Source organism: Molothrus ater, chromosome 2 (genome assembly GCF_012460135.2).
Source record: "Molothrus ater isolate BHLD 08-10-18 breed brown headed cowbird chromosome 2, BPBGC_Mater_1.1, whole genome shotgun sequence".
Classification (NCBI taxonomy): domain Eukaryota; kingdom Metazoa; phylum Chordata; class Aves; order Passeriformes; family Icteridae; genus Molothrus; species Molothrus ater.
This window is the reverse complement of record NC_050479.2, coordinates 95,354,690-95,368,677: the sequence shown is the minus strand read 5'-3', so window position 1 is coordinate 95,368,677 and position 13,988 is coordinate 95,354,690. Positions and strand designations below refer to the sequence as shown.

At 41.0% G+C, this 13,988-nt stretch overlaps 1 protein-coding gene across 4 annotated transcripts; it reads left to right on the top strand.

The window, feature by feature from the left end:
- Position 1: 1 nt before the first annotated feature.
- Positions 2 to 12,638, top strand: SFT2D2 (SFT2 domain containing 2). Of its 4 annotated transcripts, none has more exons than XM_054518508.1 (8): positions 2 to 179; positions 646 to 732; positions 1,051 to 1,136; positions 2,227 to 2,308; positions 4,369 to 4,404; positions 4,534 to 4,592; positions 5,340 to 5,369; positions 10,475 to 12,638. In XM_054518508.1, the coding sequence occupies exons 1-8, from the start codon at positions 108 to 110 to the stop codon at positions 10,548 to 10,550; spliced, it is 528 nt and encodes a 175-aa protein (XP_054374483.1). In that variant the 5' UTR covers positions 2 to 107; the 3' UTR covers positions 10,551 to 12,638. The 4 variants fall into 4 exon arrangements, with proteins under 4 accessions (XP_054374483.1, XP_036252991.1, XP_054374484.1 ...); XM_036397098.1 differs by lacking the exon at positions 10,475 to 12,638 and adding an exon at positions 5,986 to 10,327; XM_054518509.1 differs by lacking the exon at positions 2 to 179 and adding an exon at positions 188 to 338.
- Positions 12,639 to 13,988: the final 1,350 nt, after the last annotated feature.

The following is a 13,988-nucleotide window of genomic DNA, read 5'->3' as shown; positions in this document are numbered from 1 at the left end:
GGAGAAGAGCCACGGTCGTGGAATTAAAATGAAACCTCACTGACTATAGAACGAGTTTTGCTACTGCCAAACGATGGAGTGGAAAGTGCTGGGAGGAGATAGGCTCCATGACAACTGGACTACATTCCCCGGCAACCTTCGCGCCGCCCCGTCGGCCTTCCCCTACGTGCGGCATGCAGGTGGGCGCGGTGGCTGCCGGGGCTGGTAGTCCCTGGGGAGGGGAGGGAAAGGACGGGCATTCCAGCCGGCCGTCTGGGCGGGCGGAGTGCGGAGCCATGGACAAGCTGAAGCGGGTGCTGAGCGGTCGCGACGCGGAGGAACCGAGCGGCCTGGCCGAGGTAGCGCTGCCGCCCCAATGCCGGGTGCGGGGACCCGGCCGCCCGTCCCCGGTGTGCTCGGCGCGGTGGCGGAGCCGCCGCCCCCGAGAAGGCGCCGGTGGCATGGGCGGGCGGTCTCGTGTGGGCTCCGCCAGCGCTGGCCCCGCGGGTCCCGGAGCCGCGGCATGGCCCGCTTCCCGCGGGACACTAGGGAGGGTGCCTGAACAGGACACGGCGCGGCAGCGCCTGAGAGGAAGTTTTCGCGCTCGGTAGGAGGCAGGAGCTAGAAGTACAGAACTTTCGCTTTTGTTTTTCTCCTCGTTTCCAGGTTATCGATGCGACTTCCTTAGGTTGGGGCACCCGAGTGAAAGGTTTCATTGCGTGTTTTGCGATCGGATGCCTGTGTTCGATCTTGGTAAGGACTTTTTGCCAGATTCTCCCCAGTGTTTGAGTTTCAGGAGCCCAGATAATTAGAGCCTCCGTCTATGCTGCTGCTGGATTTTTCCGAGTCTCCGTGGAGACCTTTGACTCATTTCCAGTTAGATGGAATACACTGACTCTTAACAAGAATGCCAATAAACGCGATTTACTTTCGTATGCGTAATTCTGCAGTTTGGCTTGGAGTTTTCTTAAGAGTTTTTTCGTGACGTGACACTTCTTGGATATATATGTTTGTTTCAATTTAAAACCTGTTAATTTCCCCCTCTCCCTTTCTCTAAATGTTTCTTTTCAGGGTAGTTGTCTGCTATGGATACCAAAGAAAGGGCTGGTACTCTTTGCTGTGTTTTATACCCTGGGGAATATTGCATCCATTGGGAGGTAACAATCTTTATATATAATTTCCCTAATACAGATGAGAAACAAAAGCAGAATGATAGTGCATGAGTGGTAGAAGCTGTTGCATTTGCGACTGATTTGCTTTTGTAGATAATTTTCTTGTTGAATTCTACAGAACAGCATTTCCCCAGTAGTGCCCTGAAATGGTAAAGAAAATTTTAATTTTTTTAATTGTTATTAGTAATGCATTCAAGATAAATTTGCTCATTAGTAAACAGGAATCATAATCATGCTATAAGCATTGAGGTTTTTTGATTTTGTTGGTTCCTTCTCCCCCAGATAAAAACAATTCTTTGCCATTTTGCATTTGGCAGTGTTCTGTGTGTTTTGGTGAGTATGTTTGGGGCAGTCTGTCTGTCAGGGCAAGCATATGTAGTAAGACTTCCTGGCCTTTGAGATTCCTGAAGCAAAGCCCTGCATACTCTGTGATGAGCCCAGCTTTCTGTGATTGTGGAAACTTAGCGTGATGCAAGAAAGCATAAATGATGGAATTGGAAGAAATATGCTAATGAGGTAGAATAATATAGAATATGAGGCAAAATATCACTTCAGATGAAACTTTCACCTTGTGTAATTCATCCAGTATCCATCACCAGGGCCCTAAATGAGGCTGCAGACCTGGTAAGGGATCAGAGAATGGATGCAGGCATGAAAACAGCCTTTTATGTAGAGAAATTGAGCTGGATTACCTGGCAATCCATGGAGGAGCCTCTGTGGATGGTGTTCTTGAAAAGCAGATTTTAAAAGCATTTTTGAAAAGCAGGTTAGAAAAGCATCTGTCAAGGATGATCTGATTGGAGCTGACCTTGGCCTGTGCTTCTAACTTGATAGTTGTGCTCTGCTTCTGTTAATTTTAACGGAACAAGTGTGAATAAAATTGTAAATACCTTGCACAAAGAAAGGGGACAATGGATTTTGTCTTGTTGTATAATCCCATTTATTTTGTTTTGATGCACTGATTGCCATAACAACACAGTGTACTGATGCCCCTATGGCAGCAGACAATTTAATCTTACCGAGTTTCACTTTAGCCTTTCTCATTTCCATGTTCATTTTGACTCGTTTTTCACAGCACCATGTTTCTTATGGGACCAGTGAAACAACTGAAGCGAATGTTTGAGCCTACACGTTTGATCGCTACTATTGTTATGCTAGTAAGTATCCAAGGAGTCACTTTTAACTCATACAAACCTGGCAACAATTTTTTATTGTGAAGTCCTTTCATATCCATGGATCCAGCTATGGCTCAGGATGTGCCTGGGGGTGGTTTTTTGGTTCGTATTTTTTTGTCTTTTCTTAAATTGTTGAATGCTGCACATCTACTTTGGTGGAAGGGTAAGTGTGGCAGCAGAAAAGCAGCTCTCTGTTAGGCAAGACTGAGCTGAAGCCAGCTTGTTTAGCTAAATGAGCATTAAGGGTCTGTGGCTGGTGTGTGTGAACCATGCATGTGCTTTTTAGGGTGCTTGAGGTCACATCATCATATTTATGTGTCCTCTAAGAAGTGAATGATGGGAAGCAAATTTTTTTTAAGTTGTCCTATGGATATTGCTAGATATTTTATTTGGCATGATTTTGTCTTTTTATATTGGGTCTGATTGCTTTGAAGGAGCTGTAGGTAATACCTACACTACCTATTTTATTAAGAAATATCAAGGTATTTCTTGATAAAATAGGTAGTGTAGGTATTTCCTTGATAAATGTGTAGGTATTTCCTTGATAAAATCATCTCTTTGTAACAAAGCAGCTGGGGAAACTGTGCCTTGATAACCTTGCATTAGTGATCTTCCCAGCTGGCTGATAGCTTCAGGTTTTGAAACTTGTATGACAGAATGAAATTGTAAATTCAACATTCAGTGGAGTCACCCTTGGGATTGTACTATTTTCAGAAGATGGAAGTTATAGCAAACCTTGTGTTATGTGTGTTTCTGTGTCTGAAAATTGCTGATGAGTTTCAGACTGACTCTACTTTAAAGTACACAGGTTTTTTTTTTGTCTCTGCAACTTTCCTGTTTGCTTCTGGCAAGTCAAAAAGTTGAAAGGTGGTTTAACTTGCATGAAACTCCCATTTTCAGTCTGAATGTCTTCAGAGTGCTTGCTTGCATCAGCACTTCCGAATTTCTCTTTACACGTCCAGAGATGCTGCAGAGCTTGAGAAATTGACTGTGTATGCTTGCAGATCCAAGCAAGAAGCTACTGTGTAGTGCGTGTGTGTGTGTGTTTTGTATGCATTCAGGATGCCTGGAGTCAGGAGAATTCCTGGAATGTTGTTCACTGCGAGTCATCAGATATATGATGCAGTATTTAGACCAATATACAAATCACCACCTTAAAACTAATGAAAGAACTGCGTTTATTGTCAGTACTGGTTGAGCTCAAGTGTATGATTTCATTGGCAGTGCATGTCTTAGTGTCTGAGCATGCAGTACTGTATGGGTTTTTTTTTCCATTCTAGCAGAATGCATGTTATAATCTCTAGTAGCAGAATGGTGCATGTGAATCTAAAGGCTGTTAGATGCTGATGAAGAAAGATGAATTATCAGCATCTGTCATAGATAAATGAGCTGGCATATCTTAAATTGAAAATGAAAACTAATAGGAGCTGTCTGTTAAAACTGAGGATTAAAAAACAGAAAAAGTGCTGGTTTGAATAACTGTGCATTACTTCAATATGCACACAGGAGAGCTACTAAGCAATAGCCCAAAGTTCTTGAAAGTGTAGCATGGTTTTAATTGGTGAGTTTTTAAGTAATGACATAACTTCAATGCCATGGTAACCATGTAATCATCGGGAACTGTGCAGAAGCAGAAAGACTAACAATGGTAACTGAAAAGTATTTGAAAAGTCTTATATGCAAAATGATGAAATGGTGTGTGTGACTGTGACACCAAGAAGTGTGTGGGATGGAGTAGGGACCTGCAAAAGAGCTTCAGGAACCTCTTCCTCTTGCTCCTTTGCAGCCATAAAATCATTTTCTGGAGATACCACCCTGATATTTCCTGATTGCTTTAATTCACTTAAGAAATCTAATAGCGAGAACATTTTAAATACAAGAAACTTTTAAATATGAGGAACTCTTATGATGAAGAATTGAATAAAACTGTGAAATTATGTAATTCATTTATGTCTCTGTGAAGGACCTCCTTACAGTGTTGCAATATTTATAGAAACTGGAGTTGTTTCTATTTTTAATTAAAATAATTTGTTTTCTTCTAGTTGTGTCTCATACTAACACTGTGTTCTGCTTTCTGGGTGAGTACTGGAGTCCTGTATATATATATAACTGGAGTTAATGTAACTGTAGTATATTTTAAAAGTAAGATTCTTACACTGTTGTCTCTGCTGTGTTTCTTTCCCCCTCCCCTCTCCTCTCCCCTCCAGTGGCGTAAGGCAGGACTCGCGCTGCTTTTCTGCATCTTACAGTTTTTTGCCATGGCATGGTGAGTGATTTCCTCCCTACACACTCCACATTCCACTTTCTGTTGCACCTGACACCAGTAGCTGAATCGTAAGTGGATTTTGACATTGAGTTAGGTGGAAGGAAAATTTTTACCTTGTCAATCCCTTAGATTCAAGACAATGCATCAGCGAGGAGCTGATCTGTTCACACTTCTTGGTCTCTCACACCCCTACAGAGGCTGCGGAGATGGAGCTCAGGGCTCCATTTCTAGAGGAAGTTCCTTTGATTTCTCTGAGCTTGAACTGAGCTTGTTTTTTTCTTTCCCTTTTAAATCAATTTGTGGCCTACTATCTGGTATTCCTCTTTTACACTCTCCTGAATTTGTCTCATTCAGAGACCCAGTTATGCCAAACAAACTGTCAGTGTTCTTCATGTTAACATATGGTCTGTGCAAGGTCACCAAAGGAGTGCACAAACTGATATAGACTCCTAGCCAGCCCTCAATGCTAATCTTGCCTACTTGTAGGTGTTGGAGCATGAAGAATACTGGATGCAGGAGAGCTGTGTTTAAAATGCTTTTACAACATCCCCCTCTATTATGCCCTAGTGTTTCATACCCTGGCTGGGCTAAGATGGCTTGCAAGGATGCTCCTTCCTGTTACGCATAAACTCTGAGCTTCATTTTGGTTATGTAACTTGCAGTTTAGAATATCAGAGGGGTTGTTCTTATTTGTGATTCTAATAAAATCTGACATGAAAAGTAACTTTCAAAATCTTTCCTTTTTAGGTACAGCATTTCCTTCATACCATATGCAAGGTAAGTTTCTCTACTCTCTTACTCTTTGTCATTTTGAGGTTTAATCATATAGAAGATTACCTTAGAGAAGTGTTGTCATGTGTGGCTTTAGAAGGTTTTCCATGGTGTAGGAAATACAAGTAGTTACATCTGAAAATGAAAATAAGCATTTTCTCTAGTGGGAGAACAGAAATGGAGAAAATGAGAGGGCTTCCCATAGGAATATGTAAGGCTGCTGACCAAATGCTGAGCATTTGGTATAACATAAGGCTTACCTTTGGAATGCCTGAATGTTGGTCCAAACTGCTACTAGACAAGTGTATTCTTCTGTGTCCCTTTTGTCCTGTTCTCCCCCGTGAGCACTGTTCTGTACGAGCACAGCTGTGTCTCCTGCCCCACCCTTCTGCAGTGCCCTGCCTCAGTGCAGCCTTGCAGGTGTCACTTCAGCAGCAGCTGGGCACTGAGCAGAAGGCATTTGTGTAGTCATGCAAATCATGTTAATGCAATTTATACATGGTCAGCTGATCTCTACTGTCCTCAGTGTCAGTGGGATAGCAGCATAGAATGACTCTTATCAAATCATGTAACTCAGGTGAGTCTGATTCTCTTGGTTTTTTTTTCTTTCTCCTGCCTGTAGGGATGCTGTGAAGAAATGTGTTTCAGTCTGTCTGTCCTAACAGGAATACTGGATGCCTCACAAAGTTCTAGGAACTGTGTTGGATCACTGTGCTGTGTAGTTTCCTACTTCTGTCTTGAACACGTGCCTTTCAGCTGCTTCTTAGAAGCTCCTTATGTTACACCCAGTGTCTGCAGTTGCTTGGGTTTGTAAGCAATGGTGTCTGTGGGACAGGGGGCTTGTGATCAAATGAAATTCAGTCTGGCAGAAGAACTGGGCAGAGGTCCACAATTTGTTATGGTGATTCTTGCATAAATTCATGCATTTGGTTTTGCAAAAGTTTCAAAGTAATGTGTGAAATTTGTAAAGTGAAGACCTTGGCTCTGCTGGGACTGTGCCAGTTCTAGAGTTGAAACAACTTGGGATTTTTTAAAATAGCCTTATATCACTTAATCTTTGCACTTTTTGCCTTAGATAATGGAATATTCGTATTCTTTCTTTTCCTGTCTCTCTTGAAATATTTTAGGTTTATGAGACTTCTAAAAGATGTAATTCTAAAACCAAACACAGTTTTGGACTAACCATGAAATGTTTGCATCTTTAATGAAATATTTAATTCTTAGTCCATACTGATAGTCTTTCCTTAAAATACATGAAAGGGACATTTTCATCTGAAAAATCTTGTTCCTTTTGGAAAAGCACTCGAAAAATAAGGTCCATTGACGTTTTCAGCTAGCAGAAACCTGAGTTCTTTTCCTTGCTCATGGTTGCAAGGGAGGAAGTGACATTTTTCACATGAAGTGAGGTGCTTCTCTTCTCCTCCAGCTGTAGCATAAGAGCAATGCAAAGGGCATGGTAGGCAAGCAGTAAAATAATTTATGTATGTCCTTTCTCAAAGGACAAACTGTCATAAGGTAGAAGTGGGCTATTGTTTTTAAGCAGCCTGGGTCAGGGAGAAGACATTTTCTTCTGAATTTGTAAATAAGTTAAAACTCCAACATTTCTCTTTGTTTCTTTGTAAGTGGAATCAGTTTTCTTTCTGCTAAAACTCTTGCATACACCAGTGAACTTCTCTGCATGGAGGAGAAAGCACAATACTCTGTTTCTGTGGTAGCAACAAAAGCGTGAAACAATCCCTCTGCCAGCTCCAAACAAGTGCTGAGTGGTCTGTATCCAAATTCCAAGGCCACTCTGTTCTCTTCATCTTCTGAACTATGTATAATCATTTACTCCCGTGGCATTGCAGTGGTCAGTGTAATATCTGAGCACAGATTCTTGCTTCTGCTGTGTGAGATAATGTTTTACTACTTTCCCCTTTCCTCTTACCAAATTGTCTTGCTGAAGCTAGTGTTTAAGATTATGGTTTTCCAGTGCACTCTATTGGAAGCTGAAGCATCTCTTCCTCAATCTACTAAGTGTTTAGTTGTTTAAGAGCATTGTGTTTGCATGGCAAGTGTATCCCTGACTTGTACCACAAAGACTTTAATGCAGGAAAAATCTGAACCTACTTGGCTGTGAAGTATAAGCTCACAGTGAAGGCAAATAGTTCAATGGCTTCCAGAAAGTTACTAAGAAATTAATTAATCCAAAATCTTAAATTTAAGTGTCCTTCTGATAATTTATAAAGCCTGGTACCACCCACCTGTAAGGATCCTCTAAAAAAAAAAAAAAAAAGATTCCCTTTGTAGATGGTATGAAAGGGAGATTTTGACAAGCGTTCTGTGGATTCCAGGTGCCAAAATTACTGTTGCAAAGGCATTTGAAAGGGAAATGCCACCTTGGAAAAACAGCACTGATGTTGGGATGCAACAGTTATGCAGATTCAAATACTGCATCCTGGTGCTTTTTTTACCTCCCAGGATTTAGAAGTTAGTGTTGAAATAAATATGTTGACTATCACTCTTCTTGAGTAATAGTCTACTCTATATACTCTACTCTACTCTACTTCTGCTTCTACTCTAAATTCCCAAGAGAGACTGGGAATTAAAGAAAACTGATCCTTCTCTTCCCTGGCTGGTCTAAGTGTCTAAACTGATGTATCTTTTTTTATCAGGGACTAAGTTCAAAACCTAATTTACATCAGTCAAAGGACCTATGCCAGTCTTTTCTTAGAATTTAGATAATGTTTACAGAATTCCTTTTGTATAAGGGAAATTGAAATGCAACCCTAATGCCTTTTACATTCCAATATTCCTTTAATTTTAGCATCTCTGAATGTCTCTGGAGAAAGCTACAAGCACAGTATCCATTGTTTCTCCTTCCCCTCTCCAACGAAGTTACGTAACTCTGATCATCATCCCAGGTTCAGCAGCCACAATAACAGAATTTGACTTTTGGGGTTCTTTTTTTGATTACTTCAGATTAGGAGGAGTACATGCCTTTTGTTTATTCTTTGGCCTGCTTGGGCAGGGTTCTGGTAGCCTGACTCTCTGGCAGTTCTTCTGGAAGAACAATTCTTCTGGAAGTACAATTGGGTATGGTGAATATTAGTTTTTCAACATGCACTAGTTCTAGCTAACTAGAACCTTTTAGCTGGCTCTTGTGAACACAGCCAATTAGAAGTAGGAAATTTATGAAAATACCAGTAGATAGTACATGAATGGATTTTTGTCCTTTCCCCCTTCTCTTCTCAGTTTAAAACTGTAATTCCAACTTCACAGCCTTTTATTCAGGAAGAGAGAAGAACAAATCTTCATTTGACTGCACAGCATATGAGGCTAAGCAATTGTGCCCTTACAGGAAGGGAACTCAAGGGAAGATGGCAAGGACACAAGGATCACAAGAGGGCCACTGGGGTTTATGTTGCCCTTTGGTGTTGTATTCTGTTCCTGGGGACATCAGACAGTAGGAGAGACTTGCCATATTCTTACCAATATGTGAAACATCCTCAGGGTTTGTTGCTTCATCTACAAGCAGTTTTTATTTAAAATAGCTCTCCCAGAACAAAACTCTTTAGATTCTTACTCACTTTTAAATAGTTGTAGTGAGGCTGTTGACATGTTTATCAGCAAAAGAAATTTCCCCTTTACTGAAGTACTTTATTTTATATGATTTTTACATAACTGGGGAGTAAACTATATAAATATTCCCTCTTGAATTGTTTTCAGTCTGAATTAGATTATATCATTATACCTTTTTTTTTGGTCATTAAACCTACTTGGTGTTACGTTTTGATATCATCAGCTTTAGTTATCTGCTTGGCAGGAAGCATGGTGGGTATTTTTGAAGCTTATCATCTTACTGTCCTTGAGGGCAGGAATGTTTGTTTTGTGCGCTCTACTTGAACAGAGAGCTTCTGGTTGGAATCAAAAAGCTCCTTCCTTCCCAAAGTTGTTGCTCAGTTGCCTACAGCACTTAAGGCTGACTTCTCAAAGGAAACTTCTTTGATGTTGGGTGCCCATCTCAGTAGGATTTGGTGTTCTAACAGAAAGTGCTTTTTGCTCAGCCTGTCGACCAATTTGTCCACTTTTTTCACTTTTTGCTGTACAGATAACATAACCTCAACCAAGCAGCCTTACTGTACAGTTCTAGCAGAAAATTTGTATATCCTGGATCACCTGACTTTCCAGCCATATTAGAAAGGGAAATAGGGAGGGTGGTAGTCATCGGTTCCCAAAGTACTGAGACTCTATACATTGAAATATGGGATTTTTTTTTTTCTACTACTTCAAAGTTTTGCTCTGTTTCATGTGATGAAGTCTATGATGAATACCGGTACTATCTGAAATGGTTCAACGCTGATGATGTGAACAATTTAATCTCATGTAGTATTTATAGTAATAAAATTGTGCATGAGCTGTTATGAAAACCAAGGAAGAATTTTCTGCCACAAGTTGAAATTCTTTTCAGAAACCACGTTTTTAAAAGGAAAATGTGTTGAGCTCTATGTGTGCGTCCAGCTTCCTAAAAACAGCTCTTCCTTCATTTTGGTCATTAATCATGTTCTTGAAAGTGAGATCACTGTGCTATTGTAAACTGAGGAGGAGGAGGATGTTTAAACATGTTTGTCTTAAATATTGATGTTTACAACAGTAGTAAATGATGACCATTTTGGAGGGAAAGCACACAAATAGTTTATTGTCTTAAAACCATGTGCCTTGCTGTAATGTGACTAAATTTTTTACCAGCTGTGGAATTGTTTTGTAAAATAAAAACCAAACTCAGAAAAATTCTTTGCAATGTTTTATACTGTTACTGGTTGTGTTTGCTGATGCGCTTTTTCTATGTATTTACACTGTTTGATTTCTACTTTGATAAATGTCTCTTTTTCTGACAACTTTCTCTGTAATGAAGTGAAACCCTTTTAAGTGCTGTTTATTTCCTTCAATAAAGTTATCGCTTCATTAAATTAATTGTTCTTATAGTTAATGTCCTTAATGTTCCTATGGCCTTTTAAATGATGCTGAGTCTCCAGATGATGCTGAAATTGAGAGTAGTTTGTTTCCTTTTGTTTGTGTGTTTGGTTTTTTTAAAATTATTGTTCTGTCCTTACTTCCTTTCCTGTGCACAGAACTTGTACTGCTGGGGGGAGTTTTTGTGTCACCGGTGTTTTGCAGCAGCTTCACCCAGCAGTTGCAGGGACCTAGACAACTGGTTGGCATGAGTGGAGTTGTTAAGGTGAGAATGATATTTTTATTACTTAATATTTATTTACCTTAAGAGTCAACCTAGTATGCCAACAAGCTATCCTTAGTCCATGCTACAGAGGAAATAATGCCTGGTGCTATTCTGTCAGCAAAGACAACAGGAAGCAACCCACCTCTGAAATAAATCTGCTCTGAGCGCTGATGTACACTCAATAAAATGTAAAGAAGTAAAATATCAATGATTTATGAAGTTGTGTTAAAAATAATTAGAGGTAATTATTTTATTTTTCTTAGCTTTCAAAGAGCTGGTCTGTTTAAGTGTGTGCTATGCATCCAAAGACTTGCCGTGGTTTAATATTCTTTGGCAGCATATCAAGACTGCGTGTCCATCAGGCTGTTCAGGGTATGTTACACTGTCTCCTAACTGACAGGCAGGTGGGTTTTCTTCACTGTCAGTAAGGGTGGAGGTGTGTGCTGTGGGAGACTATGTTAAGTTTTCAAATTTTTTGTTGTTGTTGTTTGCTTGGTTTTTTTTCTGTTGATCGTTCTTCTAAGCAAGCTCTGTCTCGCAGCTGACTGAACTGAAATTTCTGTCCTACAGGAAATTCCAAAGTTGCATTTAGAATACAAGCACCAGCCTGTCTTCAGTAGTACAGAAACCATGGGGTTTGCATTTTATCTTTTTGAAAAGGTTAGAGTGTCCCAGGAATGTCAGGAAAGCTGGATACATCTGTGTCATATCAAGGCAACTGCAATTTCTCATAGGGCAATAAATCCTTTCCGTGTCTAATAGCTTAGAGGTATTTTGCTTGCCTAACTCAACCTCCTGCATAACAACAAAGCTGTTGAACTTTGCCACTTCATTGTCATGCTGAGGTCTTAATACTTGAATGATTAAAAAAAAAAAGTGAAATCTTCATTTGAAATCCATAAACAATGATCAGCTGCCCTAGAGAGCATTCTGTTGATTAATGAATTTGCACTTTAGAATGCTCTGAAAGGGTTTATCAGTTTTGCTACAGCATCTAGTCCCTGAATCCCATTATCTTGCAAAGTCACCAGCATTCAAATTCAGTTACAAGACTCTTGGAAAGCTGCTGTAATGTCTGCCCCTTTCCCTTCTCCTTCAAGGTCTGATTTGCAAGAGAAGGTATTTAATGGATGTGAGCCATTCAAAGGTGGGGGTTGATAGTTATTTTCCATCCCTTGCCTGTACCTTTCTTGTTGAGCTCAGCCTTGGTTGCAATATGTGTCGTGGTACAGGCTTGTAACTGCCCAGCCATGAAGTGCTGGAGATTCCTAAAGGGAAAAGAATTCTGGTTTTCTTACTTCTCAGAAGAAAGCTGCTGGTGAATTAGAGATGGAATAGTCTATCCAAGCTGCCAATCTTTGGGATTGCTATTTTAAGTTAGCCTGGTTGAAACCCTTTTAAGTTTCTCTTGCATTCCCTTGTGGCATCTCTAAGAGAAGTTATTTCTGAGAATTCATGCTTCAAAACCTCTGTGGGAATAAGTGTGGGGTAACATGGGTGTAGTGTAAAAATGGTACAATGAAAGTGTCATCTAGTGTCCTAGGGCGATGTTAGGATGCTTGTATCCCCATTTGTGTGTTCTGTTTATGCTGGATATTATGTGCTGTGCCTTCAAGACTGGCTCTGAAGAGCGAAAGTTTTGTTTTGGTTTCTTATCAGCCACTCGCCCACGGTTGCAGGACGCAGAGACAAGGCATTTCGCTTTGCTCTTGCTTCTGCTTTGCTCCTGCTTTGTTCTTGCTTTTTTTCTCCTGCTCATTAGTTAGTAGCTAAGTAGTCCAATTTTTTTTCTGGACTGTTTCTCCTTTCACTTTTTTTGGACCTACTCGAACCTGCTCCGGACTGGGACCTGGGAAACACCGAGAGTTTGCACCTTGTGGCTGCAGCAGCTACCCCAGCACCGGAGGGACTGATAACAGAGTGACCACCCCCAAGAGAGACTTTCTGAATTTGTCATCTTTTTCAGAGTGGTGAAAGAGTGGTGTCATCTGGTATTGTTCATTTTGTGTGCTGGGGGGTGCTGTGCTTGTTAAATAAACAGGTTCTTTCCACTTCTCTCTGAGGAATCCTTCCTGAACCGGTTGGGGGGAGGGGCTGTGTGGGTGGGCTTTCTGGAGGGGCCCCCCTTTGGAGGTTTTCTCCCAAATTTGCCCTAAACCAGGACACTTGGTCAGTGTGATTTCATTGCAGCTCTGAGGGGCTGTCATGCCCTAAAAGCTGGGGAGATACTGAAAGGTGTAGGAGGGCTTTGTACTGGGCACATAGTGACACAGAACAAAGGTGAACAGCTTCATACTGGAAGAGGGGAGGCTTAGATTAAGGATTAGGAAGAAATCCTTTACTGTGAGAGTAGTGAGGCACAGGAACAGATTGCCCAGAGATGCTCTTGATGCCCCATTCCTGGAAGTGTTCAAGGCCAGGCTGGATGGGGATCAGAGCAACCTGGTCTAGCAGAAGGTATTCCTGCCCATGGCAGGGGGGCTGGAATGAGATGATCTTCAAAGTCCCTTCCAACCCAAACCATTCTATGATGCCATGTGTGATGTGAAAAGAAAACATTTTAAGATGGGCATATGCTCCTGTAGTTTCTGTTTGTGTGCAACAGGATGTGTCAGGCTCATCGCTTTTGAGAGAATCAACTGCTTCAACTGAGTTATAATCGCAACTTGTTACCAGAAAGCTTTAACCTACACATCCAGGTCAAAAGTGCATGTTTGGTTTGCCCAATAAACACTGAATATATTACTTTCATTCTGAGCTGTTGTAAGTAGAACTTAAAGCTTTGCTTAGAATCTCTTACTTTTAAAATTATTTTCTGATCTTTAAAATGGGAACAGTAATAGTTTCTTCCTCTAGGTGATAATTAATGTCTTAAGACATCACTGAACATCTTCAAGTTAAAAAAAAAACCAAATTAGAAAAAAGTATAATTATTGTTTAAAGCTAATTAAGTTACGTTTATCACCAGATTGACTATATATGTATTTAGTTTGCTGGTAATGTCTTGGTGAGGGGGCTACAGGGGTGGCTTCCCTGGAAAGCTGCCATAAGCTTCCCATACATTGATAGAGCCATGGCCAGCTGGTTCCAAGATGAACCCACTGCTGGCCAAGGCTGAGCCCACCAGCAACAGTGGTAGCACCTCTAGGGTAACATATTTGAGGAGAAAAACCCCTTACAATAATGCAGCCAAAGAGATGGGAGAGAATTTGTGAGAGAAAAAGCACTACAGACACCAAGGTCAGTGGAGAAGGTGGGGCAGGAGGTGCTCCAGGTACCAGAGCAGAGATTCCGCTGTAGCCCATGGTGCTGACCATGGTGAGGCAACTGTGCCCCTGCAGCCCATGGAGGTCCATGGGGATGCAGAGACCCACCTTCCAGAGCAGATGGATGCCCATAGGAGGCTG